Source organism: Anomalospiza imberbis, chromosome 10 (genome assembly GCF_031753505.1).
Source record: "Anomalospiza imberbis isolate Cuckoo-Finch-1a 21T00152 chromosome 10, ASM3175350v1, whole genome shotgun sequence".
Lineage (NCBI taxonomy): Eukaryota > Metazoa > Chordata > Aves > Passeriformes > Viduidae > Anomalospiza > Anomalospiza imberbis.
The window spans coordinates 8,845,809-8,868,622 of record NC_089690.1 but is presented as its reverse complement, the minus strand read 5'-3'; the positions used below and the strand labels follow the sequence as shown (position 1 = coordinate 8,868,622).

Below are 22,814 nucleotides of genomic sequence, written 5' to 3'. Positions count from 1 at the left end.
CCCGGGGGTGACAGGGGAAGAGTAGGAAGGGGGGGTAGAGCCAATCCTGCTGGGCAAACAGCCCCGCTGGGGTGTGAGGCTCCATCCTCGCCTGTCACCACATATCTGGTCACCATGACAACAGACAGGGAGGCAGGCGGAGCGGGCTGGCAGCCCTGGGGGGAGCGGGTGGAGGCCATGGGCATGGGCTGGCACACAGGGACACCCTGTGGGTGTGAGGAGGCAGCTGTCAGGATGCGTGGCCTGTGTGATATGGAGGGAGGCTGGGCAGTGCTCAGCCCAGGCATTGTGAGCTCCCCACTGTCCTGCTCCCAACCAAATACCCATGGGAGGCACACAGCGGGTTTGTCTGGGCATGCGGGCACTGCAGCATGGCCGGGCAGCCCCTGTGCCAGCCCCTGTGCCAGCCCCTGTGCCAGCCCATGCCGCGGGTTTGGCACGGCAAGCTCTGGCTGGTGGTGAGCTGAGCGGGTGAGTCATGCTGCTGCCCGGAGCCATGCCAGGCAGGACTGGCAGCTGGGTCTGCAGCCAGGCCACTGCCGGGCTGGTGGCCTCCTGGGAGTGGCAGAGACCCGCTGGGGCTAGAGTAAGGCTGTGCCCCAGCACTGGGGGTGGCAGCCTCCCTTCGAGCCATCAGCACAAGGGATGTGTTCCCTGCCCTGGGCACCTTTGGGGGCAAAGGGGAGTGGGGGGGTGCAGACCCCTCTCTAATTGTCCCATCCTTGTCTGGCTCCTGGGCCCTGGGGAACGAGGTGAGCAGTCTTGGGGAGCAGGGGCACCCCCCGCCCTCCCCAGCCCACGCGCCCACTCGCGCCAGCAGCTCTTGGCATGCAGGGAGTGTGTTCCTGGCAGCCCGGCCCTCTCCCATCTGGTATTTATCTCCTTCCCGAAATCCCTCCTGCTGCGGGGGGGATGCCCGATGCTGGGGGGGGTGAGGGGGGAAATCTGGGCCCCACTGCTCACTCTGCAGCCCAGGGAAGAGGCTGGACTGAGAAAAAGGCGGGGTGGGGGAACAGAACTTCCCCACACACCGCCACCCCAAAAATGCATGTGGGTCCCAGGAGGCCTTATTGGGTCCTCTGGGGCCTCCTGCCTGGTTGTGAGTCCTGGGAGCAACCCTGCCAAGGTACCTTTGCCCCAAGCAAGCTCCCAGCCCGGCTGCAATTGTGGCCACTGCCCTGGGGAGGAGGCACATCATCCCCCTCCAATCCCAACACTGCTGCCTGGCTGACAGTGGCCTGCCAGCACTGTCCCCCACCTCCAAACCCTGGGTGCCCCAAAGCTGCAGGAGCCAGGAGAGCCCATGGGTTGCCTGGGCAACTGCAGCCAGGCAGTGATGGGGAGCAGTCCAGGGGAGAAGTTGCCATGGAGACCCGAGGAGCACAATCACCTTGGCAACTGTCCTGTGTGTCCTGCCACCCCCCATCCAGAGCTGCATCTGGAGGAGATGCACCTGGGCTCCATTGTGAACCTGGGCCAGCTCCTTGGACGAGGAAGGAGGGGAAGCAGTGGTGCCCACCCCTCCAAGGGGAGAGCCTTGGCTCCCAGCACCCACCCAGCCCCCAGCTTAATGGCGCGAAGGAAGAGGTGAGGCCAAGCTCAGCTCCTTGGCTTTATCACTCCACACACCACTGCAAGTCATTCCCATACCCGGTCCTGTCCGGGAGGTCACCAGGAAAGCCGGGTGTAGTGGGGCTGGACATGAGGGCAGGCTCTGTGGCACCCTAAAGCTGTTCTCCCTGCAGAGAGTGACAGAGGGACAGAGCTCCCGTCTTGGTGATAGAGCAGCTGGCAAAGGGACTCATCACTGCCAGCCCCTGGGTGTCCCCAGTGTCATCTGGGCAGTGGCTGTAGGCACATGGATTCGGGTGGCAGGACAAAGGTGGCACCAAGGTATGTCACTGCAGTGGGTCAGGGGGGTTTGGGTTTCTGCCACTCCACTGTGCCTGCTGTGTCCTACCAGCCGTGGTCTTGCCCTCATAATCCTCCCCATAAATCCACACACTGGAAGAAAAACACAAGGGAGAAGTCCTGTGTGGCTTTTGGGAGGTCATGGCTCAGAAAGAGACACAAGTCCAATAGCTGGGAGCCAAAGTAGTGCCCCAGTGTGGGGTTGGGGTCTCAGCTCCTCATCTCAGGCATTGTGTAGATTTCCCCCAAGCCTTCATGTTTAGGGGGCTCCTTCTGGCAGACAAAGAGAGGATGAGGAGGCTGTGACTCCCCCCCTCCCCAAAACAGACTGAAGGGCACACCAAGAGCTCTCCTTCCCAAAAGGAATTGCACAGCTGCACATGAGGAGTCAGCTGAGATTTCTGCAGGCTCCAGGCTTGGCCTGGTTCACGCTGCCCCTCCCCGGGCACCCCCAGGTGCTCTCAGGCCTGGTAGAGGGGCACCACGCGGTCAATGGGCCCCCGGCAGATGGGGCAGAGGCGGGTGGGCAAGGCTTGGAAGCAGCGGAAGCAGCAGCAGATGTGGCCGCAGCCCAGGAGGACGCACTCGCGGGGCCGTGACAGGCAGACCACGCACGAGTCCTCGGGCGCGCGGTCGCTGGCCTCCTCCCCATCCAGCTCCTTGTCCTCCAGCTGCCGCTTGGGACGGGAGCGGCGGTAGGCGCGGCACAGGGCGTGCAGGAGGACGGCCAGCCCTGCTGCCGCGCACAGCAACGCTGCCCCCTTCCAGAGCCCGCTGGCCGACTCCAGCTCCGCCAGCACCGTCTGCCAGTCCCCCAGGCACAGGAAAAACTCGCCCCCCTGGGCCGGCGGCTGGAGGTGCAGGGAGCCGTCGGGGTGCAGGGACAGCTCCCCGATGCCCGTCAGCCCAGCCCCCACCCGCAGTATCTCCTCCGTCTCCAGGATGCCCTTGGGCTTCTCCCCGATCAGGTACTGGCCCAGCAGGTCGCGGAAGCCGTGGGATGGCTGCTGGAACCGCTCGTACACCATCTCCAGGGGCAGGCAGACGGCTTGGAGTGGGCTGTCCACACTCACCTGTGTGGCTGCCTCAGGGCCTGGCGAGGCCAGCAGGAAGGGGACTGTGTAGATCTGCTCTGAGAGCACCCGTTCGCTCTCGCTCCTGCAAGTGCAGAGGGTTGGGGTGTGGAGAATCACACAATCAGTTAGGTTGACCTCTGAGATCATCATGTTCAACCTATGACTGAATATCAGCCCGTCAACCAGAACATGGCACTAAATGCCATGTCCAGTGTTTCCTTAAACACCTCCAAGGATGTCAACTCCACTGCCTCCCTGGTGGTGAAGCCTCCTGCTCCCTGGACAGCTCATTACAATGTCTAATCATCCTCTATGTGAAGAAGTTCTTCCAAATCTCTAACCAAAACCTCCCCTGGCACAGCTTGAGGCCATTTCCTCTTGTCTTGTCACTGGCTGCCTGGGAGAAGAGGCTGATCACCACCTGGCTACAACCTCCTTTCAGGAGGTTGGAGAGCGCAATTAAGGCCACCCCAGAGTCTTCTCCAGGCTAAACATCCCCAGCTCCCTCAGCTGCTCCTCATCAGACGTGTGCTCCAGCCCTTCACCAGCTCTGCTGCCCTTCTCTGGACTTGCTCCAGCAGCTCAGTGGCCTTCCTGACTTGAGGGACCCAGAAATGGACACAGGACTTGAGGTGTGGCCTCACCAGTGCTGAGTACCAGGGGATGATCACTGCCCTGTTCCTGCTGGCCACAGCACAGATAAGCTCTGATCTCTCAATGCTAAGCTAAGATAGGGACTAAAGTCTTTAACCAAGTTATTTTCTGCCTCTCACACGGCCCCAGACGATGGGGTCTGGACTCGCTGCTGCAAGCCCCCTCCTGCAGTCCCTTCCCATCACTCACCAGCTTCGGGCCAAGCTGTTCCAGATCAGTCGGTGCTCCTTCAGCAGCAGTTTCTGGATCACGCCCTGCAGCCCCTCATGGTAGTGGCTGGTCAGTGCAGCCTGGGCTGGCAGCACTATGCCTAAGGACAAAGGATGTGTCACAGCCAAAAGAGGAGATCCTGGCCCTTGTCCCTCGTGCAGGGCCACAGGGTGTCTGTCCTTACCTTCCAGGGCAACATATGGCAGGCACCGCCCCTCAGCTGCAGACACCAGGGTTGGCAAATTGTCATCCACCTGGAGCTTTGGGGCCTCCTGGAAGAGCATGGACTGAGTGTGAGCATGGGCAGGGACAGGGCAGTGAGAAGGCCAAGAATGCCTCTGTGGAGATCTCTGGCAGGATGTGGCCTGCTCAATTCTGTGTGTCATGAAATCACCAGAGGATGGAGCAGGCTGCAGGCATCAGTGTGTGCACCCAAATCAAAGCGTGGAGGGCAGTAGGGAAGAGACAGTGGGCGGGAAAGAGCACCGAAGAGACAGGGCTACCTGTATGCGTGCCACGACTCTGGCTTTCCTCCTGTACAGGTAGTAGAAGAGGCCAGAGAAGGCGAGGCTGGAGCCCAGACACAGCAGCTCCCCCGGAGTGATGGGTTTGTCCATGGTGCCAGGCTTGGGCAACAATGCCTGCAAGGTGAGCATGTTGTCTGGGGAATGGGGCCGTGTCACCCATGACAGGGACATCCCACTGCCCCTGTTCTGAAGGCAGGGGTGTCCCTGGATCCCCGTCCCCAAGGCAGCGCTTTGTCCCATTGCCCCTGACCCCAAGGCAGGGATGCTCCTCTGCCCCTGTCCCCACGTTCTGCCGCCCCAGGGCCAAGCCTGCCCACGGCCCCAGCGGGGGCAGTTCACCTCCAGCACCCACAGGTGCCCGGTACCCGGCTCGACCCTGCATCCCGGGCCCGGCCGGGGCCCAGTCCCGCACCCGGGATCGGGCCGAGGCCCAACACCCGTGACGCAGCCCGGGGCCTGGCCCAGGCTTCCCCCCGGGTCCGGCCCCCCGATCTGTCCCGGCCCTGCCCCCGGCTCGGTCCCGGCCCGGCCCCGCCGCGGCGCCCGGCCCCGATGCCCCCGTACCCCCGAGGCGCCCAGGTCCGGACCCTGTCCCTACCGCGCTTCTTGCTGGGAAATGTAGTTCAACCCTCGCGGTGAGGCGCCGGGCCTGCCGTGACCGAACTACCCCTCCCAGCGTCCCTCACGCTGAACTACAGTTCCTGTCATGCCCTGCGTCGTCCGCGGGCAGAACCACGACTCCCAGCAGCCTTTGCGAGCGCCTCTGTCCGCGGCCGATGAGTCCCGCGGGGTCCCGGTACCGGGGAGTTCGGGAGACCCCGGCGTGGGGCTGGGGCCGCGCTGTGCGGGGCGGGACCGGCCGGGGCGGGCCCTGGAAGCTCGGAGGGGAGGCTCGGGCCAGGCTGGGATCACCCGCGCTGAAAGCAGCGGGACCCCCGGGCTGGGCTTTACCGGGGACTCCCGTGGCTCTGACTCGTCCCCACCAGCCTTGCTGTGTTCTTCCCCACACCTCTGCTTCCCTCCTTCAGGGAATGTCCGTCCAGACGTCTCATCCCCCGCTCCCCTCCCTCGGGATGTCTCACCTCCCACGCGTGCCCAGCCCTGGAGTCGCCCCCCAACAGCGCTCAGATCCCAGCTCTCCCCCCGCCCCGGCACCGCCAAGGACCCGGAGCTGCTGCAGTAAGTGGAAACTGCTTTTAATCGTTAAATAAACTCGGCGACAGCCACCCACAACCGAAGGCACCAGAGTCCCCGCTGCCGCCCGCTGGTCCCAGCAGAGGTGGATGGGGAAGCCAAGCTGGAGTGGGAGGGGACAAGGGAAGCGCGGAGCCCCCAGCCTCCATCTCCGGCAGGGTGGGGGGCAGGAGCAGGGGGATCGTGGCTCTAATGCTTTCCCCGGGACCGCTGTGACCTGCCCGCCTGAGGGGGGGACGCAGCGCAGGGGACACTGAGCTGTGCCCGACTCAAGCACATCAGGGCCGGGGGACAGAACTGCGTTTTGGGGATGCTACAGCCTCTCTGCCGGCCGCGTCCAGCCCCGAGCCGTGGATGGGGCTGCGCTGGGTGCCTGGTGTGGGGCCGTGTGTGCCGGGGAGGGTGCAGAGGTGGGGTGTGCAGTGTGAGCACAGGAGGGGGACTGCTCTCTGCCCGTGGCCAGCTCCGGCAGCCACTGAGGTCTGGGGAGGGGGAGCACAGCAGAGTATCATCCCCTCTGTCCCCAGCACCCTCCCCCTCCCTACCACACCTCACAGTGCTTGCCGGGGTTCATGGGGGAGCCCAGGGGGCAGCCGAAGTGTTCGACAAAGTCCCGGGAGTTGCTGAGGGTGCCGATGACACGATACTTGTCGGGGCTGTGGGGGTCGGTCACCAGCCCTTCGTGGGAGCTCTCGGGCGTCCGGACGGAGCACCACACCTGATGGAGCGGGAGCAGCCTCAGGGATGGGGACAGAGCATCCCCCGGTGCGGGTTGGGGAGCTGTGGGGTGGCTCCGAGCAGCCGGGGAGGGACGGGAAGCCCATCATCTTGCTCTGCCCTACCTGCGCAAAGCCCACGAAGAAGAGCTGGTGGTTGGTGAGCCCCAGGGCTGGCAGGCGCTTCTCCTCCCCGTTCTTCTGTAGCCAGGACTTGTAAGCCTGCGGGAGAGCTGGCCTGAAGCTCCGGGAAGGGACAGACAGGCACGGGGGTTCTTGTCCCCTCCGGATGGCGGCACTCACGTTGTAGGCTGCCTTGAGCCCGCCGTTGTCGGCGATGTTCTCGCCCAGTGTCTGCCGCCCGTTGACCTTCTCGCTGTGGACGGTGTAGCGGCCGTACTGCTCCGTCATACACGCCGTCCGGTTCTTGAAGGCCTCCAGGGAGGAGTTCTGCCACCATGGCCGCAGGTTTCCCTCTTTGTCATACTCTCGTCCTGCAGGACCGAGCCGTGGGTTGGGGTGGGACCAGGGGAAGCCGTCTCACTGCAGCCCCTCTGCTGCTGGGGCTCCCGAAGCAGAATGGGGTGTGGTGGGGGAATGGGCACCGGGGGATGCCAGGGGGACCTGGCACCTTGGGTCCATGCCCAGGGGAGAAGGTATCCCCCAGCCATGCACTTGGGTCCCCAGGCATCCTCCAATGCATTCTTGCTAACCCAGCTCAGATCTGTGACCCCAAATTCCCTCATTGACCCCATGTCGGCTCCGGGGCTGTGGCAAAGGTGCAAAGCAAAGTGGATGCAAGAGGGACCCATCCCACACCCTGGAGGGAGGAGGATGAGAAGGGGCTGGGGCTGCAGACACTGTGTCCTCACCAAGCAGATGAAGCGAAAGCTGCACAGAGAAGCCGGGGGAAGGTATCGGCAGGTGCCACCTGGGGAGACAGGATGATAGAAGGGGGTGGCCAGGGGGGCACGAGCACACATGATGCAATGGATGGCAAAGCGGGACCCCTGTGCACCCAGGGCACCTCTTCCCCATGCCAGGGGCAGGGGCTGGGGGGGGGACAGGAAGGTGACAGGGGTCGGGGCCAGTGCTGCCTCTAGGCTCTCACCTTGGTCATCAAATGCATGGGTCAGCTCGTGCCCCATCACCACGCCGATGCCACCAAAATTAAGGGCTCTGTGAGGCCATGGGAAAGAACCATGTAAGTACAGGGTGTGTTAATGATGTCATCACAGCCCACCCCATCTCTGTCTGGACACCCAATGAAACTCTGCTCCAGCTGGGACCCAGCTGGGAATCACTCCTGTTGGGGACACTGCTGGCCCTAAGGGGACTCGGGCTGTCTTGACTGCAGGATATAAAGCCTTGAGGGACACACAAGCCCTTCAGGGCTTTTATTTGTGACTGTGGGGGGGGGGGGGTTCTGTGGCATGCTGGCCCTGATCCAACTCATGGCTCCAAGAGGTGCCCCCCATGCCAGACTCACTTGGGGTGGTTGCGGGCGTAGAAGGGAGCCTGGAGGATCCCAGCAGGAAAGACGATCCCGTTCTTGGTGGGCAGGTAATAGGCATTGACAGTCTGTGGGGTCATGCTCCACCTGGGGCAGGGAGGTGGGACAGGGTACAGGCAGGGGTGTGTCCTTCTCACCCCAGCCCCAGCACCCTGCTGTGCCACTGCCCACCACGGGCCCTGCCCGAGGTTGACGCTTTTGCCCCTGTCCTGTAACCAAGGTCCTTGCCCGGGGAGAAGCCACAGCTACGACAGGTGACCTGTGCAACCACAGGTGACCCACTGTGCTGTGCTACCCCATGAGGGTGACCTCCTCCCCACCGAACCAGTGCCATCCAGGCACCCAGGATCACATCCTCCCCTCCTCCCCACCAAGCCCACCCCTTACTGGTCGCGGTTGGGAGGTTTCCGGAGTTGGTCAGCCATCACTTTGGCAGAGAAGTTGTAGAAGTTGAGCATGTTTTGGAAGAAGGAGTCCTCAGAGACCTCGTACTGGTGAGGAAGAGGAGGGATGAGGACAGGTCCACTGGGGTGGTTCCCCACACCCTGGCCAGGAGGAACTCAGTACTTGGGTGGCTTTGCAAAACGTCCCAAATAGGGACATCACTCGACAATGGGGCCCCCCCAAACTTGGCATGACCAAGATTCTTCCCCACAAGCCAGGTGCCCCCTACCCCATCATAGACATCATCCAGCTCCTTGTTGTCCAGAATGAAGTCAGGGAAGCCAATCATGTCGTAGATGGCATCCGCCTGCATGGGGAGAGGCCCCAGCAGTGAGACTGGGGGGCTTATATGGATAGGATGAGGTTTCCCATCCACTTCCCTCCCTGGGTTCACCTTCTCCTTTGCAGCCTGCCTGGTCTTCTCATCCATCCAGTCTAGCTGGTCCAGGGATACCTCGAAGGCTGCACGGATCTCACTGATCATCTCCTCAGCCTGGAGAGGGGAGGGAATGAAGGCCCCCTACCCCCCACAATGCCTCGGTGGGGACAGGGTGGACAGGGTACAACCTCCCCAAGGCTAGGGGCCCCATTTTCCAGCTCCCTGCCTTCCAGCCCTGGGGCTTGGGTGGAATTGGGATTCCCACAGATGGTGGTGGGGAGGGGATGGGGACAGAAGTATTCTCACGATGGCCTTGCTGTCCCGGTCAAAGGTGGCCTTGACAAAGAGGGAGCCCAGCGCAAAGCCCAGTGTGTCATCCGTGTTGGAGATGCAGGTTTGCCAGCGGGGCGTGCAGGACTGTGGGAGCGAGATGAGGGTCCGTGAATCCCTCAGCCCACTCCCCTGCTCCCTTGTCTTCACCCAGCCTGGCTCTGCCTCCTCATCAGAGGGGAGATAGGCAGCAGCAAAACCCCCATCCCAAAAGATAATCCCTGGGATCCTGCTGAAGCATCCAGGTCTTAGCATGCCAAGGGCATCTGAAGGATAGAGGAGGTCCTGGCTGCTTCCAGGCTGAGTGTGGAGAGTTCTGATCCCAGGGCCCTCCGTTACCTTCCTGGTGCCATAGAGTGTCTCCAGCAGCCTCTCCTGGGCTGTCTCGAAGCGCTGGTCCAGGCTGGAGGCCGTCTTCTGCACCAAGTTCCAGATCAGGTAGTTATTCAGGATGCTGTGGGGGCAGAGAGATGCTGCAGCTCACCACAGTCTATGACTTCAAGACACTGATGAGTCCAAAATGTGTCCCTGCCATGGGAGCCACAGCCAGGGATATGAAGGAGCCTCACCTCCTGTCAGTGTCATTGATGAGGTCAGAGACCTGCTGAAGGTAGGTGTCCCCATACACCACCACAGGCTCCGTGTCCGCCAGCTCCAGTGGGGCCAGGGCATAGGAAAGGTAATCCAGCCAGTCAATGGCAGGGGCCAGCAGCTGGAGGGGACACAGGAATGTGGCACCAGGGGCTTGGATTGGCTCTGCTGCATCCTGCTCAGCATGGAGGGGATCTCCTGGGGCAAGAACTGTGTTTTCTGGGAAGGACCCAAAGTCCCTCACCACTCCAGATCCTTCTCTTCACCCCTTTGCTGCTCTTAATGCTGCAGGACAGGGAGGGGACCCCTGGACCCCACAATACGAGGGGGCACCTTCCCCCAAAAAGTAACAACTATGGGGATGGGCACTACTCTTCAACACCCAGTGCATGTCCCACAGCAGATGGGGCTGCCCAGGGTGTCCCAGAGCGAGGGCAGCAATGGGCACGGACCCCTGGGTGCCCTCTGGACAAGTCCCCATATGTCCCAGAAGGGTCTCCCTGCCCACCTGCTCTCCTCTGGGCCATGCCCACCTGCAGCTCAGCGATGCTCATCTTGTGGTAGATCTTCTCGTCGTCCCGCCGCTCAGCCTGGGGCACGGTGATGTTGGCCAGCTGGGTTTCAAAGTCCAGCACCTGCTGCATCTGGAGGCGGGTGGGCTCCGGGGTGCCCCCCAGGAGTGTGCCCAGCTCCACCATGTAGTCCAGGTACGCTGCCAGAACCTGTGGAACCCCAAGCCCTGCCTCAGTGCCAACCACAGCTCATTCCACCTCCCTGGGGTGGGCACCCAACAGGCAGGATGGAGATGCCGGGTGTGTTCCAGTGCTGCTCGCACACCATTGCCATGGGTTTCCCCTGATTGCTGTTGGCAGCATGCCCAGCACCCAGCCTCACCCTCTCGTTGGCAGTCTTGTTCAGATAGTAATCCCGGGATGGGAGGAAAAGCCCCGACTGGTCCACCTGTGGGAAGAGAGAGGCAGCATAGACATTCTGGTGTCCCCTGGTGTCTGCCACCCCTGGGGGCCAAGGTGCCAACCTGGATGATGTTGCTGTTGGAGCTCTTGGAGTCTGCACCCACATACACCGTGAAGAAGGGGGTTGCCCGGTATGTGCCTGACACACTCTTGAGTACCTCCATGAAGCTGGTTTGGTTCCAGGAGCCAGTGATGTTCCATCCCCCAATCTGCCAGCAGACAGACCCGGCACCTCAAGGAGGGATGGGGTGCATCCCCGAGGTCTACTCCCTCCCCAGTTATGTGAAGAGCTAAGCAGGACATGTGCTGGGCCGAGCCCTGACAGCTCAGCTCACCTGTGGGTGTCTGCCCACCTTGTCGATGAGCTCCATAAGGGGCTGGGAGCCCAGCTCCTCTATCCTCTGCTCCTTGAGGCAGGACAGGTAGTACTGCTGTGTCTTCCGCTCTGCCTCGCTGCTGGAGTTGAAGGTGGCGTTTTCTGCGGGAGGCTGTGGGTCAGCCCCAGTGACACAGGGGTCACCCCCTCAGTGTCTGCAACCCCTTGGTGCCCACCTAGGAGATGCTTCATGATGGCCTGATTCTGGTCCCAGATGCTGTTGAAGGTGCTCCACTTGGAGCGCCCGTTGGGCAGCGGGTTCCTCTTAATCCAGCCCCCACACGAGTACTGGTAGAAGTCCTGGCATGGGTCCATCTCTGTATCCAGGGCCTCCAGGATCTTGCTGGCCACCCGGACACAGGCATCCGTCAGGCACGTGCTGTGAGAGGGATCTGGCAGGGAAGGCATGCCTGGGGCTGGGCTAGTGTACTGGGGGAAACCGAGGCACGGAGCGGGGCCAAGCCCTGTCTGTACCCCAGGATGGGCAGAGCACCTGGAGCAGGTACCCTGGGCTGACCCATCACTGCTCATCCTCCCGTGTCTTCCCGGGGGTGGGGACGCCACTGCCAAGTCTCCCTACCTCTGCGGTACTGAATGGCCAGAGTGACGACGGCGACGCTGAGCAGCAGGGCCAGGGAGACGGCGATGGCGCAGAGCACCAGCTCCAGCTGGCTGCGCGAGGCCAGGCGGCTCAGCAGCGTCCCCGGCCCCTTCCGGAACCCCACCTGGGCAGGAGCAGGATCTGCCATCGCACCATGGGGGGCCGAACATCACTGCCCCCCCTTCCCTCCCTGCCACTCCCCAGTGCCTGCTGTGGCTGCGTGAGGAGGTGAGGACCAGGGCATCCCTCCCCACCAGCCCTGGCAAGCCAGTGGTGGGTCCTGCAGCCCCCTCCAAACCACAAGGAAGGACGATTGTCCAGGCACACTCTGTGCCGCATTTTGGCTGACTCCCAGCACATCCCTGGGGACAGCCATGTCTGGCTTGGCTCCCAACCCTGCTCCCACTGCCTACTTGGTTGCAGGCAGGCCCCAGAGGGTGAGGACAGGGGCTAGAGAGGATGGAGAGGGGAAGGATGGAGGAGCCGGGGCAGACCTCACCTCCACGCTGTCAGGAGAGGCGCTGCCATCCCCCGCTGGCTCCGGCCCCTCCTCGTCCTGCAGCGTGGCACGCTTGTAGTTGGGCATCTGCTAAGGGAGGGAGCGGGCTGGGGCAGGGGCGTGGGGGTAGCTGCTCCCCGCCCTGCCACACCCTCTGGCTCTTATGGCAGTGCCTGCTCAGTGATTACACAGCGGGGCTGAGGCAGCCCCTGAGCCCCCTCAGTGTGCCTGGGCCTCCCGCAGAGGTTGTCCCCAGCCCTGGGTGGCCCTGGAGTGTACGGGGAGAGCTGCTAATGAGGAGCTTGGGGGCCGTCACGGGAGCATCCCTCTGCATAGCCATGGCATCAGCCCTGCCGACAGGTGACACATCGCCTCGGAGACATGGTCCCCGTCACCAAGCAACGGTTTCCTAGTACTGCTGTCTCACCCCTCCTCCCCTGACTGGAACTTTCCATGCAGATGTGCACGGGTCTGAAACATCTGGAAGTGCTTCCAGCTCCATCCTGGCTCCGGGGGTGACCAGGATGCAGGACAGAGCATGCAAGGGGAGAAGAGGCACTGCGGTGTTGTACCAGCCAGCAGGGCAGGGTCCCCCTTATTCCTGGCCTTGCCATGCAGCTTGCACAGATACAGCCGTGAGGGCTGCTGAGGACGCAGCCAAGAGGGAGAAGGTGGAGTTGAGCCAGCAGGATTGGTGGGGGGGATAAGCTAGAAGAAAACGCTGGAGGCTTTGGTGGAAGAGAATCAGCAGTGCTGCTGGTTGTGAGCTATCCTTAGGCTTCAGAGTTAACGCCTGGGTGGGTTGAAGCTCACCCTCCAGTCTCTGCTGCAGACTAAAGTGAGTGCCCAGCATGCAGGGCTGGTGTCATGGGCCAGGAAGGAGCTGGGGTGGGATGGATGATGGGCAGAGGGGAAATCAAGGAGAGTGCCTCATGCCCAGCTCTGCCCACTGGGCATTGCTGGGATAGGGAGGGGGCATCGCCAAGGGCTGCAGCAGGAGGGTGGGATTGGCAGGAGATGACAGGAGCCCCCCACTGAGTCAGGCTCCTGGAAGATGCTGGCATTAGGAAGGATTGCTCAGCATCCTGTATGAGCTTGGCCAGCCTGGCCCCCCCACCACCCCAGCTCTCCTCAACATGCTCCTTTCTGCTCCTGGGTGGTCGTCATCCTGGGCAGTAGCCAGCACCCCCTCTCCAGCATCCTCTATGGCATCCTCAACGCAGGAGCGTATTTCTGGGGCTCCTCCTACCCCCTCTATAGGGCTGAGAGCCATGGGGACAGGGCCCCCTGCCCCCTCCAGAGGTGCTGTCTTGGGGCTCACCCTATGAGCAGCATTACCGTACTCGGTGGAGTGGGGTTTGTGGTGCCGTGTCTGAATCACCCCAGTTCCCTCTGTCCAGCCCCAGGCAGGGATTTGGAGGGGTCCCTTCTTCCTCCACCATGGGGGACAGGGACCCTCTAGCCACTCAGTTCCCTTAGCCCCGGCACCACGCAACCCCTGAATCCCATAGGCTCTCGCCGCCCCCTGTAATCCACCAGTCCCCCCCGCCCTCCCTCCCTCCCTCTGGTTCCCGAAGCCCCCTCAGCCCTTCCAGCTCCTTGAGTTCTCCAGCCCCGGCGCTCTCCTGTACCCCGACCCCCTCCTATCCCCCTTGCCGAGCACCTCGCCGGTGTCCCCCATCCCCCCTCCTCTTGCCCTCCTCCCTGCCGCGCCGCTGCCCCGGGCACTCACGGCGTGTCCAAGCTCCTGTAGGGCCACGTTCATCCTGGCCATCCCGGGCCGCCTCCTGCCTAGCTCCGCTCCCCGCCCGGGCCGCGCCGGGCCCCCGCCGCCGCCGCAGCGCCGCCTGCCTCCGCCGCCGCCATGGCCAGCACCGGGCGCCGCGCTGCCGCCAAGACCGGCACCGGGGCTGGGCAGGGATGGGGCCGGGTGGAGATGGGGCCGCGCCGGTGAGATGGAGCCGCAGGGGTTGAGACCGGCGGCGCGCGGACTGCAGGCACCGGGCGGGGGCGACAGGGGCCGGCGGCCCGGGAGGGGCTGGAGCGGGGACCCCGGTGCCCAGCCCAGTCGCACCGCTCAGCTCCACTCGGCCTGGCCACCCCAGCAGGGTGACCGCCGTGCGCACGGGAGGAGCTCCGCACCGGCACCCGCACCGGTATCCGCACCGGCACCGCCGCTTGCGCCCCGAGAGAGCCGCAAAGGCACCCGCAGCCTCCCTCACCGACACCGGCACTCGGACCGGCGCCCTCACCGGCACGGGCAGCAGCAGAACTCGGGCTCACATCCCACTGCCCGCAGCGGGCACCGGCACACGCACACAAGGGACACAAGGACCGGCTCCTGTCTTCAGCACTCAGTGGGGCACAGCAGCGCCGCACGGTACCGGTCACTGGCGCCGGCAGCCGCCGGTAATGGTGCACAGCCGCAGCAGCACGCCCTGCTCCGGCATGCGGGCACACCCCCAGCGCAGCAGCTCCCGCGCAGGTGGATGCACACACGCACACCGACGCCCCGTCCCGGTACCTAAAGAACGGCACCCCGATGTCACCCTTAGGCCCATGCCACAGCACACGCACCCAGGGGTGCGCAGCCGTGGTCAGAGCCTTGGCAGTGAGGAAGGAGAAGGCCGGGCCTGTGCGCAACTTCACACACTGCCTCGATAGTTCCCAGCCCTGTGTGACCACCTGTCCGGGACCGGGCGTCCCCGCAGGTCACCCGCTGTTCAGGGGGTGAAAGTGCTTCCCGGGGTGCCAGACGGGACAGGGTGAAGGCAGCGCCACTTGCCCAAACTGTGGAGCCAGGGACACAGCATGGAGGGGTGCGTGTGAACACAGGTGGTGGGGCACCAGGCCGCCCACGGGTATCTTTGACGTGTGGGGGCCACGGCAAGCCTGCCAGCAGTGCTACTTCACTTGCCCAGCTCGGGTGGCAGCGTTGCCCGTGCCAGGGTGCTGCAGCCCCGGGTCTCCAGCTGCCAGTGCCGCTGCCAGTGTCAGCGTCAGTGCCGGTGCCACGGTTGGTGCCAGTGTCGGTGTCAATAGTGGTGTGTCAGTGTCGGTACCGGTGTCAGGGTCAGTGCTGGTGCCAGCGCTGGTGCCGGTGTCAGTATTGGGTCAGTATTGGTGTCAGTGCCAATGTCATTAGTGTCATTGTCAATGTCGGTACCGGTGTCAGTGTCGGTACCGGTTTCAGTGCTGGTGTCAGTGTCGGTGCCGGTACCGGTTTCAGTGCCGGTGTCAGTGTGGGTGTCGGTACCGGTTTCAGTACCGGTGTCGGTGTCAGTGTCGGTACCGGTGTCGGTGTCGGTGCCGGTACCGGTGTCAGCACCGGTGTCGGTACCGGTTTCGGTGTTGGTGTCGGTGCCGATGTCTCCGCACGTGGGGCCGCCCCGCCCTTGGCCCCGCCCCCGGCGCGCGGCGGTGCCGTCACGGCGTTGCGCAGACGCGGTGCGGCGGAAGCGCGGCCGGGCGAACATGGACGCGGGCGGTGGCGGCGGACAGAGCCGGGTGCAGGGCGGCCCCGGGGCGGGCGGCGACGAGAAACCCACACCGCCTTGGGGCCGGGACCGCCGGGACCCGCCCGCCGGGCCCGAGAAGGAGCAGGAGCTGGTGAGTGCCGCCGCGCCGCGGGCCGCAGCTGAGTCACGGCCCGTTCGGGCCCGCGTCACCGGCCGGGCAGGACGTCATCCCGCGTCACGGGGTTGGCCGGCATCCCTCCGCGGTCGGGACGTCATCCCACGTCCCGGGGCGGCCAGCATCCCTCCGGGGACTCCCTCCAGCAGCGAGGGGGTTCCCTTCGCGGGGCCCGGGACGTCATGGGGTGCCCGCGTGGCGCAGTGAGGGTCCCCATTTCTGGGCGGGGGGCTCGGGGGTCTCAGAGGAGTCTTGGTGAGGGAAGCTGTGGTGTAACCAGGGTGTGTGTGTGACAGCGGGCACTGTGGAGGGCTCCCCGCTTTGCCCAGCACGGGGGTGACCTTGGCTCTGGGAGTCCCCGTGGGCTGAGGGACACAGTCTGTGGGTGAAGGGGCTGCTGTCAGTGGGGAGCCCCGCGTTGGGCTGTGACCTGACGTGCCCCTCTCTGTGGGGTTGTTTTCATACAGCACAGAGTAACAGGGAAGGTGCATCTCACACCCTGGGAATGGGTGGTATCTTTGGGAAGGTATCCCCAGTAATGTTAGCATTGCTCCACCCTGGTAGCACTGGGGCAGGGTGGTGCCCTGAGCAATGAGTGCATCACTTTGTCCTGGTACCCCTGCGGCTTGGGGTGACATCCCTGCCTCTGTCACACTGAGACTTCCTGTGCTCTGCACCATTAACTCTGCTGTCTCCTCTGCATTTTGGCAGTCTGAGGAGGACAAACAGCTGCAGGATGAGCTGGAGATGCTGGTGGAGCGCCTCGGGGTAAGTCTGTGCTGTGTCCCTCAGCAAGGAGTCCTGGCCAGGATTTGACTCTGTCTGTCTCTTGCTTATGACTGTTCCTAGTGCAGTGGAGATGGGGGGATTTTACCTTGAGTGGTGTGGGCCCCTGTTTGTCTGCTGTGATCTGTCCCCCAGCATTGCTGCCTGTCTGACCTGTGCCTGAGGGACCTCTGTGTCCCTAGTGTGAGAGAGGCTTTCTACCCTGCTGTGCCCTCCTTCTCTAGCTCTTGGGCTGAAGGAGGCACCCCAGGGTGGGGGGCTGTTATGCTAAGAGCCATGGCTGTGTTTGGGGTGGGCTGGTGAGGTGGTGGCTCAGGAACCAGCCCCTTGCTCCCTAACAGACAGCTTCTCTCTGCAGGAGAAAGACACATCACTATACCGCCCAGCCCTGGAGGAGCTGCGGAGGCAGATTCGCTCTTCCACCACCTCCATGACCTCCGTTCCCAAACCCCTCAAGTTTCTACGGCCCCATTATGGCAAGCTGAAGGAAATCTATGAGAACATGGCTCCAGGAGAGAACAAGGTAGAAACTCTTGGCCCCACCATCCCATGTGACTCGGGGACAGTGCTGGGGCGGGCAGTCACAGAGTCCTCTGGACCCTGGGATCTAACAGCAGTCTCTGTGACTTGCTCCAGAGGATTATAACTTGTCAGGACAGTACCTTTGCCACCTGTGGTGGTTTGCAGGCACAAGGAGGGTGTTGTGTCCCTGGCTGCCCCTGGTTCCCTGTGCCTGGCCTGTGTCTGGAGCTCTGCACTCTTTCTGCAGCGCTTTGCAGCAGACATCATTTCTGTCCTGGCCATGACCATGAGTGGGGAGCGGGAGTGTCTGAAGTACCGGCTGGTGGGCTCCCAAGAGGAGCTGGCATCCTGGGGGCATGAATACGTCAGGTAAGCCTGAGGGGGACCAGAGGGGAAGGATAAGGGCTCAGGGGAATTTCCTGGAGTGCTTTAGCTCTGGCCTGTCTTGGGATGTGTCTTGACTAGCTGGTCATGTGTTCAGCTGCCCCTATCACACCTGTGTATGTGTCACTTCATGCTTTATTCAGGATGGTTTTCAAGCTGCAGAGGTCTTGCTGCCATGGCCTCTGAAATCTCTTGTCTTAACCCTGTTTCTCCTCTGGCCTTGTCCCCCATAAGGTCTGCAGAATGCAGAGCCTCCATAAACAGCACAGAGCCCTGGCTAACTGGGAGCAGCTGCTCCCCGTTCTCATGGCTCAGTGAAACTGGTTTTTGTAGTGGTGATGGCCCTTTGTTCCTGCAGGCACTTGGCAGGAGAGGTGGCCAAGGAGTGGCAGGAGATTGATGAAGCTGACAAGGCTCAGAGGGACACACTCCTCACCCTGGTCAAGGAGATTGTCCCCTACAACATGGCCCACAACGCAGAGCATGAGGCCTGTGACCTGCTCATGGAGATAGAGCAGATGGACATGCTGGAGAAGTACATCGATGACAATGCCTACTCCAAAGTATGCCTCTACCTGACCAGGTGAGGGGGCTTGGCAGGCTGAGGTGCTGGATGGGGCCTGATCCCTGTTGGGCCAAGGTTGCCTGATCTGTTTGTCACCCTCATGTCTGTCTCCTCCTTAAAGCTGCGTAAGCTATGTCCCGGAGCCTGAGAACTCGGCTCTCTTGCGCTGTGCCCTGGGCATCTTCCGCAAATTCAATCGCTACCCTGAAGCCCTGCGCCTGGCTCTGATGCTCAATGATGTGGAGCTGGTGGAAGACATCTTCACTTCCTGCAAAGATGTGTAAGCAGAGATGTTTCCTGCCCTCTGCAGCCTTTGCTCATCCTGGTGGGGCAAGGCTCCCCATCTGGGCAGAGATAGGTTGGATCTGTCACTGTTAGAGGTGTCTGGGGGTTTGGATTGAGACTCTTGTCCCTGAATGAGGATGGGCAAGAGTGGGTCATGTCTGTATGCCCTTGGCAGGGCAGGTTGGCTCACTGCTTGGTGAACCTGTGTTTGTGCTGGGGCTTGCTGGGTTGTGGGCACTCAGGAAACCCCTCCCCTGTGCACAGAGTTGTCCAGAAGCAGATGGCCTTTATGCTGGGCCGCCATGGGGTCTTCCTGGAGCTGAACGAGGATGTGGAGGAGTACGAAGACTTAACAGAGATCATGTCCAATGTCCAGCTCAACAGCAATTTCCTGGCCTTAGCCAGAGAGGTGAGTGTCCCAGATGGGAAAAGCACCCTGGGCTACCTCCAGCTGTGGCTGCCCTGGCTGCCAGGCTCCGTGGCAAGATTTGAGAAGAAATCCATTATCCCTATGATCTGGGCCAGGCACCTCCTGGAGAGGTTGCCATTGTAGGATGTGCTAGCCAGGAGGTAACCCCGTTCTCCCTTGTCTTTGCAGCTGGACATCATGGAGCCTAAAGTGCCAGATGATATTTACAAAACCCACCTGGAGAATAACCGTAAGGGCTTGTGTTGTAGCTTTTTTCCTCCCTGCCTGTGTGGAGGTCTTAAGGCTGCCAAGCACCTCTGAGCCTGTGTGTTCAGATGTGTATCTGTGGTGGGCAGATGGCCTGTCCATGTTCTCTGACCTGTGGATTTGGGCTTCTCTTTCCTGCTGGTGATGGGACAGGTCCTTGTTCCCCTATGGTGTGGGATGGCTGCATGTTGAGGGCTGGCAGGGCTTCTGTTGCTGCTTTCCTCACCCTGTCATTGTTCCACAGGGTTTGGGGGAAGTGGTTCCCAAGTGGACTCAGCCCGGATGAATTTGGCATCCTCCTTTGTGAATGGCTTTGTGAATGCTGCCTTTGGACAGGACAAGCTGCTAACAGATGATGGCAATAAATGGTTGTACAAGAACAAGGACCATGGTGAGTTAGCTGGCTGGGCAGGGCTGGAAGTGCCTCTAGGCTTGGGGTTACCACCCTGTCCCTTTTGGGGTAAGGGTGGCTGAGTTGGCCTATGTCCCTGGCTACCGCAAGCCCCAGACAGGGCACATCAGTTCAGGCCTGATGGGGGCCTTTCTTCCCTGGAACCACAGGGATGCTGAGTGCTGCAGCCTCACTGGGCACAATCCTGCTGTGGGATGTGGACGGGGGGCTCACACAGATCGACAAGTACCTGTACTCCTCAGAAGATTACATCAAGGTCAGTGGCAGATCCTGGCTCTGTGTCTGTGTGGGGCAGTCCTGCCGTGAGCTGGGCATACAGCTGGCTGGGGAATGTCATTGCTTTGGGCCCCTGTGCAGCTCAGCTCCTGCACAGAGAAGGGTTGGATGCCCTGTGTTCCAGGCTTTTGAGCAGCTCACAGCGAGGTGCTGGTCTCTTGGGGACTATCTGAAGCACCCTGGGGGCTCCCCTTGTCACAGAGCTATGATCTTTGGATTTCTCAGCTTGATCCAGAGTGACGTTGTCCACTTTGTACCAACTTGCCCATCCTGGGGAGTGGGAGTGATGTGTGAGGTGACATCAGTCACTGGCTGGCAGGGAGCTTTGTGTGTTGGTGGCTAGTGTGTGACAGTGCTTTTGCCTTGCAGTCTGGAGCCCTCCTGGCCTGTGGCATTGTCAACTCAGGGGTGAAAAATGAGTGTGACCCTGCCCTGGCCCTCCTGTCTGACTATGTCCTTCACAACAGCAACACCATGAGGATTGGAGCCATTTTTGGGTAAGGGCCTGGCCCCAGCCTCCCCGCGCTGCACAGGGTGGTGCAGCTCCTCCCTCACACCCCTCTGGACTCTCTGCAGGCTGGGACTGGCGTATGCGGGCTCCAACCGTGAGGATGTCCTGACTTTGCTGCTGCCTGTGATGGGAGACTCCAAGTCCAGCATGGAGGTAGGGCGTGAGGCAGGGTTTGCCTGTGATTCCTCCTTCCCCATCCAGTGCCCCGAAGCTCCTGGGAATACAGCTGCTGTCCTGCAGCCAGCTTGAGCTCCAAGAGCAAGGCCACATGTCCTTGCTCAGCACTGTGCTGTGGCAGAAGAGCATGACCCTGTTTTCCTTATCTGAGCTGCTGCCACAATGGGATTGCAGCAAATTTAGGAGGGTAGGAAACCATCAGGTCTCACAGTAGCCCAGATTTTCATAGGAAGTGGAGACCAAGGGTACCTAGTGCTGTAGGCCAGCTTACTCTGAGCTGTCCCTGTGTATGACATGGCTCCTTCCCCCATCACTAGGTGGCTGGTGTGACTGCCCTGGCCTGTGGGATGATATCAGTGGGCTCCTGCAATGGGGATGTCACCTCGACTATCCTCCAGACCATCATGGAGAAATCAGAGACAGAACTGAAGGACACCTACGCCCGGTGGCTGCCACTTGGCCTGGGCTTGAACCACTTGGGTAATGCTGGGCAGTGCCAGTGGCTGATGGGTTGGGGAATGGGGTGGGAGCATCCCTCCACTGCTGTCCTTTAACCACTATGCTTTCCTTGACAGGGAAGGGAGAGGCAATTGAGGCCATCTTGGCAGCGCTGGAGGTGGTGTCGGAGCCGTTCCGCAGCTTCGCCAACACGCTGGTGGATATTTGTGCTTATGCAGGTGAGTTGGGCTGGTCAAAGTGGGAGGAGGCAGGAGCAGGTCCAGGGTCCTCTGCCTGCTGATCCTGGCCCTCTACTTTCTCCCCAGGCTCAGGGAATGTCTTGAAGGTGCAACAGCTCCTGCACATCTGCAGTGAGCATTTTGACTCCAAGGAGAAAGAGGAGGACAAGGACAAAAAGGACAAGAAAGAGAAGGAGAAGAAAGAGAGCTCAGCTGACATGGGTGCTCACCAGGTGGGGAAATGTGGGCTGGGGTCTGTGTTCTTGGAGCAGGAGCTGGCTTTGGAAAGGTCCCTAAGGCCTTTGTGGTGTCAGAGCAGAGGGAAAACAGCTCCCAGCAGGATCCCCTGCTCACCCTGTCCCCCTACGCTTGGGGTGGGCACAGAGGCTTAAGAACTTGGGTGTTGGGCTGGGTGCTCCCTGCCTGGCGCTCAGTGCCTGTGTCCCTGCAGGGTGTGGCGGTGTTGGGGATCGCGCTCATTGCCATGGGTGAGGAGATTGGTGCGGAGATGGGCCTGCGCACATTCGGCCACCTGGTGAGTGACACCATGGGGACAGCACAGGGCTGGGAAGGGACCTCGGAGTAGAAACTGGGTAATGCCTCACATCTCAGTAGACCTTGCTGCGCTTGGTGATCTAAGTCTAACACCCACCTCCCCTCTGTGCAGCTGCGGTACGGGGAGCCCACACTCCGCCGTGCCGTGCCCCTGGCCCTGGCTCTTATCTCAGTCTCCAATCCCCGGCTCAACATCCTTGATACCCTCAGCAAGTTCTCCCACGACGCTGACCCCGAGGTCTCCTACAACTCCATCTTTGCCATGGGCATGGTTGGCAGTGGTAAGCCTGGGGGCAGCCTGGTTTGAGGTTTGTTTGGGGGGAAAAGGTGGGAGACCTGTGCCTTGTACACTACTCTGCCTGCACCTCCTTGTCCCCAGGTACCAACAATGCCCGGCTGGCAGCAATGCTGCGGCAGCTGGCCCAGTACCACGCCAAAGACCCCAACAATCTCTTCATGGTGCGGTTGGCCCAGGTGATGATACTGCGCTCACTGCTTGTGTGTGGAAGGGGAAGTGTGGGGTCCCTGCCCTGGGTGTGGGAGGAGAGTGTTGTCCTGGGGGAGTCACCCTCCTGAGGGCATGGCTGGGAGTCCCAGGTTACTCCATCACTCCCTCATGTACTTTCTCTGCCACACCAGGGCCTGACTCATCTGGGCAAGGGGACACTCACCCTCTGCCCGTACCACAGTGATCGCCAGCTCATGAGCCAGGTGGCTGTGGCTGGGCTGCTGACTGTCCTCGTGTCCTTTCTGGATGTGCGCAACAGTGAGTGATGTTGGCTCTGTCCCCCCAGTTCTCTCTGCCCCGCAGCGTGGGCACTGCTCAGTCCCTTTACTTCTGTCTTCCCTCCAGTTATCCTGGGCAAGTCCCACTACATTCTCTATGGCCTTGTTGCTGCCATGCAGCCCCGCATGCTGGTCACCTTTGATGAGGAGCTGCGGCCTCTGCCCGTGTCGGTTCGGGTAGGACAGGTAAGGGACAGCCAGGGCTGGGGAGGGTGTGTGCTGATGTCCCTCTGTGTCCCTGGCATTGATCTCTCTCTTCTCTCTCAGGCTGTGGATGTGGTGGGCCAGGCAGGCAAGCCCAAAACCATCACTGGCTTCCAGACTCACACAACACCAGTGCTGCTGGCACATGGAGAGCGGGCAGAGCTGGCCACAGAGGAGCACGTGCCTGTGACGCCCATCCTGGAGGGATTTGTTATCCTACGCAAGAACCCCAACTACGATGTTTGAGCCAAGGGGAAGCTGGGGGGTGGGTAGGTGGTTTTGGGAGGGGAGGGAAAAAGCCTAGTTTGTTTTTGTTACTGAGAGTCAAGGAAATAAACTATGTGGACACTAGTGCTGCCCTCTTCTCCTG

The 22,814-nt window shown here is 61.7% G+C and overlaps 3 protein-coding genes across 7 annotated transcripts; 1 reads left to right on the top strand and 2 right to left on the bottom strand.

Annotated features, from left to right (window-relative positions):
• Positions 1–1,599: 1,599 nt before the first annotated feature.
• On the bottom strand, positions 1,600–5,077 carry LOC137479836 (mitochondrial ubiquitin ligase activator of nfkb 1-A-like). 2 transcript variants are annotated; one of them, XM_068200456.1, is made up of 5 exons: positions 4,943–5,077; positions 4,355–4,492; positions 4,036–4,123; positions 3,831–3,951; positions 1,600–3,069 (listed from the first exon to the last, which is right to left on the bottom strand). In XM_068200456.1, exons 2-5 carry the CDS (start codon positions 4,466–4,468, stop codon positions 2,373–2,375), a joined length of 1,020 nt encoding a protein of 339 aa, XP_068056557.1. In that variant the 5' UTR covers positions 4,469–4,492; positions 4,943–5,077; the 3' UTR covers positions 1,600–2,372. The 2 variants fall into 2 exon arrangements, with proteins under 2 accessions (XP_068056557.1, XP_068056556.1); XM_068200455.1 differs by lacking the exon at positions 4,943–5,077 and having other exon boundaries at positions 4,355–4,706.
• Positions 5,078–5,558: 481 nt separating this feature from the next.
• On the bottom strand, positions 5,559–14,243 carry ECE2 (endothelin converting enzyme 2). 4 transcript variants are annotated; one of them, XM_068200452.1, is made up of 19 exons: positions 13,728–14,242; positions 11,996–12,085; positions 11,476–11,620; positions 11,072–11,287; positions 10,873–10,997; positions 10,582–10,728; positions 10,440–10,505; positions 10,079–10,267; positions 9,524–9,666; positions 9,294–9,408; positions 8,931–9,041; positions 8,640–8,738; positions 8,475–8,552; positions 8,189–8,292; positions 7,778–7,888; positions 7,400–7,467; positions 6,592–6,782; positions 6,415–6,510; positions 5,559–6,290 (listed from the first exon to the last, which is right to left on the bottom strand). In XM_068200452.1, the coding sequence occupies exons 1-19, from the start codon at positions 13,767–13,769 to the stop codon at positions 6,114–6,116; spliced, it is 2,313 nt and encodes a 770-aa protein (XP_068056553.1). In that variant the 5' UTR covers positions 13,770–14,242; the 3' UTR covers positions 5,559–6,113. The 4 variants fall into 4 exon arrangements, 3 of the variants coding, with proteins under 3 accessions (XP_068056553.1, XP_068056554.1, XP_068056555.1); XM_068200453.1 differs by having other exon boundaries at positions 11,996–12,082; XR_011002546.1 differs by lacking the exon at positions 5,559–6,290 and adding an exon at positions 7,161–7,219 and having other exon boundaries at positions 13,728–14,243.
• Positions 14,244–15,430: 1,187 nt separating this feature from the next.
• On the top strand, positions 15,431–22,798 carry PSMD2 (proteasome 26S subunit ubiquitin receptor, non-ATPase 2). The gene is made up of 21 exons (XM_068200451.1): positions 15,431–15,604; positions 16,340–16,396; positions 16,773–16,937; positions 17,184–17,305; positions 17,679–17,903; positions 18,007–18,165; positions 18,435–18,579; positions 18,769–18,829; positions 19,091–19,237; positions 19,408–19,514; positions 19,904–20,031; positions 20,111–20,198; positions 20,540–20,702; positions 20,798–20,899; positions 20,987–21,132; positions 21,351–21,434; positions 21,567–21,735; positions 21,834–21,928; positions 22,094–22,220; positions 22,308–22,426; positions 22,508–22,798. The coding sequence occupies exons 1-21, from the start codon at positions 15,470–15,472 to the stop codon at positions 22,688–22,690; spliced, it is 2,727 nt and encodes a 908-aa protein (XP_068056552.1). The 5' UTR covers positions 15,431–15,469; the 3' UTR covers positions 22,691–22,798.
• The last annotated feature ends 16 nt before the right edge of the window (positions 22,799–22,814 follow it).

Excerpts from the sequence above, each read along its gene's own strand:
- LOC137479836 (XM_068200455.1), bottom strand. The coding sequence starts at position 4,618 with ATGGGACAAAGCGCTGCCTTGGGGACGGGGATCCAGGGACACCCCTGC. Across the intron at positions 4,124-4,354 it reads GAGTCGTGGCACGCATACAG|GAGGCCCCAAAGCTCCAGGT; the intron begins GTAGCCCTGTCT and ends ATGCTCTTCCAG. Across the intron at positions 3,070-3,830 it reads AACAGCTTGGCCCGAAGCTG|GAGCGAGAGCGAACGGGTGC; the intron begins GTGAGTGATGGG and ends CTGCACTTGCAG.
- ECE2 (XM_068200452.1), bottom strand. The coding sequence starts at position 13,769 with ATGGCCAGGATGAACGTGGCCCTACAGGAGCTTGGACACGCC. Across the intron at positions 8,739-8,930 it reads ACCGGGACAGCAAGGCCATC|GCTGAGGAGATGATCAGTGA; the intron begins GTGAGAATACTT and ends TCCCCTCTCCAG. Across the intron at positions 6,291-6,414 it reads TCTTCGTGGGCTTTGCGCAG|GTGTGGTGCTCCGTCCGGAC; the intron begins GTAGGGCAGAGC and ends CCGCTCCATCAG.
- PSMD2 (XM_068200451.1), top strand. The coding sequence starts at position 15,470 with ATGGACGCGGGCGGTGGCGGCGGACAGAGCCGGGTGCAGGGCGGCCCC. Across the intron at positions 19,515-19,903 it reads CCTCAGAAGATTACATCAAG|TCTGGAGCCCTCCTGGCCTG; the intron begins GTCAGTGGCAGA and ends TTTGCCTTGCAG. Across the intron at positions 22,427-22,507 it reads TGTCGGTTCGGGTAGGACAG|GCTGTGGATGTGGTGGGCCA; the intron begins GTAAGGGACAGC and ends CTTCTCTCTCAG.